General features: G+C 35.1%; 1 protein-coding gene across 1 annotated transcript in view; it reads left to right on the forward strand.

Moving 5' to 3' along the window:
* Positions 1 to 3,009, forward strand: part of cpa5 (carboxypeptidase A5) — a 12,200-nt gene extending 9,191 nt beyond the window's left edge. Inside the window, exon 12 of the mRNA XM_017436818.3 lies at positions 2,676 to 3,009. Within this exon, the coding sequence (XP_017292307.1) occupies positions 2,676 to 2,863 (188 nt within the window). The 3' untranslated portion in view covers positions 2,864 to 3,009. The remainder of the gene's footprint in view (positions 1 to 2,675) is intronic.
* The last annotated feature ends 1,067 nt before the right edge of the window (positions 3,010 to 4,076 follow it).

Raw genomic sequence — 4,076 nt, forward strand, 5'->3', positions numbered from 1 at the left:
AAATATGCAATTTCAGCGATTTTGACTATAAAAATGCGATTTGGACCATAAAAATGTTCGAAAATTACTCATACATAAAGATCAGTGGACAAATATTAATATTCATTTTATGTTATGATTTTTTTTTTCTTGTCATGATGACAGGGGAGGCTCTGCCTCACCTGCCTCCCCTGACCGCACGTCCCTGGTTTCTGCCTGACAGTGTAGGAACTGTTACTAAGAGTTTAAGGATTTAAAAAGTTAAAATCCCTTTTTTTTGTCTCTCTTGTGAGAAATTAGCCTTGGACAGAGAAGTTACACAGGACAGACACATAACATCACAATGTTAATAAATACAGAAATAAATTAATAAAATTATTAAAAACCAGCTGCAACGCATGATCCTCCAACCTCTGCATACCTTATTGAAGAACTAAACCAAATAATCAAAAAAAACCTATCACATTCATAGTATATTAGTTATTATAATCATAGTATAATTATTTATCTTATTTATAGTATACTAAACAACAGTAACTTTTAAAGTCTGTTTTTAACATTTAAACATTAATGTACCATTTTTTTAATTCCACCACCTTTGTAAGGTAGTTAGAATACTGAAAACATTTTTTTTGAAAAAAAAAGTTTGTATTTTTTAAATATCATGTATCCACTACAGTGGACATCGGAAAGCCATACATTTGAAACTAAACCTTGATGGCAACCAGTTTGTCCCAAAGAAAATATCCAAACATCAACATAAGAATGAATTTCATATTGACAAAACTGTCTATCATCACAGTTGTTTTGCTTTCCTGTGCTTAATTGCTATGATACTTCAAAAAGCAATTCCCCTTCTTGGAAACTCAAAGGAATACTTTGCACTTTGTGCACATCACATATGTTTTGCCTGTGCAGCCAGATCTGCGACACCTTGATGCATGTGTTTCGCCCACCATCTCTGGAAGATGGATGTCACTGTAGTGTCTCAGAGATGCATTTGGCTGTGGTTTCCACTTTTGACATGGAGTGTAGTCATCTTTGCTGTCACTTCCGAATCCTGATTGGGCCTGAGTAATCAACTCCTCAACAAGGAGCAGTTTGAAGTTAAGCAACTTCAGTGGTTTCTGCCCCAGAAACTGGCAGTCACTCGTATACTGAAGTCATGAGTTGGTGATTGCCAAGTCAAAAAAGTAGAAAACTGCACGCACTGTCCATTTCCGAGTGCGAGAAGCCATCCTGTAGAAACTCAACATTCAGTCAACCAAGTACACGCCACCCATGCTGGTGTTGTACTCAGCAATTGCCAGTGGCCTTGACACCTGGACAAACCTTTTGTCTTTCTTGGACCATTTTCTGCATATGTCCTGAGGTTCAATGCCATAGGCAGAGGATGCCACAACAACTGGCTTGTTGTCCAACCACTTTATGACAGCAACTTCAGGAGGGCTTCATCTGACTTTGCATCTGCTTGCCCTGCCTGAATTTCATCCTCAGAGCTCTCTAAATCAACTTCCTCTGCTTGTGCCTGAAACATTGCATCTTCACCTTCTTCATCAGAGACCTCAATATCTGAATCTCCATCAATAATTTGCAGTAAAATTCTTTACTTCTGAGAACGACTTCCTTTCTTGTCATTTAAAAAAATCAACAGAAAAAACGGAACAAAGCAGAGGAAATAACTACAAATGCCCACTACAGAGGACAATTTTTCAACAATGAAATACTATGATAAAATACAGTTCAAATGCTTTAGAGCCTCCTTGGCAGAGGTAATAATGTAGAGATTTGCACTTCTATTGCCCAAATAACAAATTGACTTGTGCAAAAGTCTCTGGCAACAGTTTTCCTACAACTTATAAATATACATATATATATATATATATATATATATATATATATATTTTATGCAATCTATTACAGCAACACACAATCTTGTTAAAATACTGACTGTTAACACTTAAATGTTATAATACTAACAAATTTTATATTTATATCTGATATTTTTTTATTTGAGACTATTGTCTTAAAAAATGTTTCTCCATCATGAACACTTGTGAATCTCCAATCCAGCTGAAGCACAAACAGGAAGTACCAAGATGCATTTGTGCAAAATCTTGGAAAACCAATACTAACTGTTACGACACTGCACTCCTTGTGACTAAAACCTGTATCCACACTAAACAGTGCATTAGACTACTAATACATTTATAGTTGTGCATTGAACATGCACAACTATAAATGAAATGACCCACACCACCAGTAACATCATTTAACAAACCATATTATGCACTTGGAAACCTTTAAGGGTTACCTTTACACCTAAGTGGAAAATGTTGTTCTAAATTTATCACCCAGCTACACATATATAAAAAATATGGAGATTAATTGTCTGCATTAAAACAGGACATCTGTGTACTTCAAAGAACTCTTGTGGTATGTTCACATTTAGCATGTCATAGAGATCAAACTGAGGAACAGTGTTTCTTGGCTGAGCTAAGTGGAAGTAAAATGTTCACTTGTAAAATTTTAAAATCATTAAACACATACATAATGAACTGATAAAACTGCGTATAAAAAATTAAATGAACTCTAGTTAGTTAGTTAGTTAGATTGTTTAGTTTGATTAGTTTGTTCACAACTTTGGATGTGCAATCTGACAAACTCAGATTCATCTAATCATGTTTTAACTGCAGACCAAGCTAGCGGTGGCACCATCGACTGGACCTACAACCAGGGTGTCAAGTACTCCTACACCTTTGAGCTGAGGGACACTGGGCGCTACGGCTTCCTCCTGCCTGCCAATCAGATCGTTCCCACCGCCGAGGAGACTTGGCTGGCTCTGATGGCCATCATGGATCACACTTACAAAAATCCATATTAGAGTGTGTGTGTGTGTTTCTGTGTGAACACGTGAAAGTCTATACACAGGACCCACTTTTGGCTCCTTTGAGGTGACATCAGTAAGACTACAAAATGTATCTAGACATTATAAAACAACAAAAATAAATAAAAGTCACACTGACATATTTTTGGTGATTTTATTACATAATCCTTATGAATATAAATGTTTGCATTAATAACTCTGAAGTCAGACATCACTTTAAAAAAGGAAAAAAGTTTCTGAAATTTAGAGGTGTTCAGACCCCCGTTGGCCAAAATTATCTTTGTTCTTTCCTGTCTCCTTGTGTTACAAAATAAATAAATACATACATAAATAAAGACAGAATAAAATTAGTCACTCATCAAATGGGCATAAATATAAAGTGGACAGAAAACTATTTTATTTCAGCTAAACAATTACAGTAAGTCTTTGCTCCTATAACAATCTAAAACCATGTTTTTCTTTTGAAAATAAAATTAAGCCGCTCTAGCGGTACTTTTGTTTATTAATATTTTTTTAAAAGCAATGCACAGTAAATGTTAATCAAAAACTAATCAAACCTGTCTCGGGAAAAACAAACAATTCTTAAAACTTATGGATTTTCCATACCTGTGTTTTTATGTCCCGAAAAAAAAAAAAGTTGGAGTTGTTTTTGCAGCTCAACGACTAACCAAGAAACTTCCCAAATTCCCACCAAGTGAAGTGTGCCCATGGACGCCAGATAAGAAATGACGAGATATCATACTGTCACTTAATATTGGATTTTGACCCGAGGGCGTTGAGATGAGGTGTGGTTTGTAATTGTTGTGATTGGTTTGTGTTGTTTCAGTGCACGGAAATGCCAAAACTATTAAAAAATATATTTATCATATGTCCTATAAACCCTAAAACTACTGTATAAATAAGATAATTATTGTGTATCAGGCAACACTAAGTGTGCCGGTTCTATTGCATTCACACATTTAGCGTCGGTTTGATCATGCTGCTCTTGCAGTGACCATTTATGGCAGTGATACACCTTATGTAATTACATATGTTATGTAAAATGACAACGGTAAATACTTAATCACTACTACACATTATGAGAGATCTTTAAAGAATGTTTTACACAAAAACTTAAGCAATATTTGGCACTCTTCAGTGAATATGAATCAGTATGAGAAGTGTTAATTTTTCTAAATAAACTCCACAGAGTAAAAACAAATACTCTGTT

Source organism: Kryptolebias marmoratus, linkage group LG11 (genome assembly GCF_001649575.2).
Source record: "Kryptolebias marmoratus isolate JLee-2015 linkage group LG11, ASM164957v2, whole genome shotgun sequence".
Lineage (NCBI taxonomy): Eukaryota > Metazoa > Chordata > Actinopteri > Cyprinodontiformes > Rivulidae > Kryptolebias > Kryptolebias marmoratus.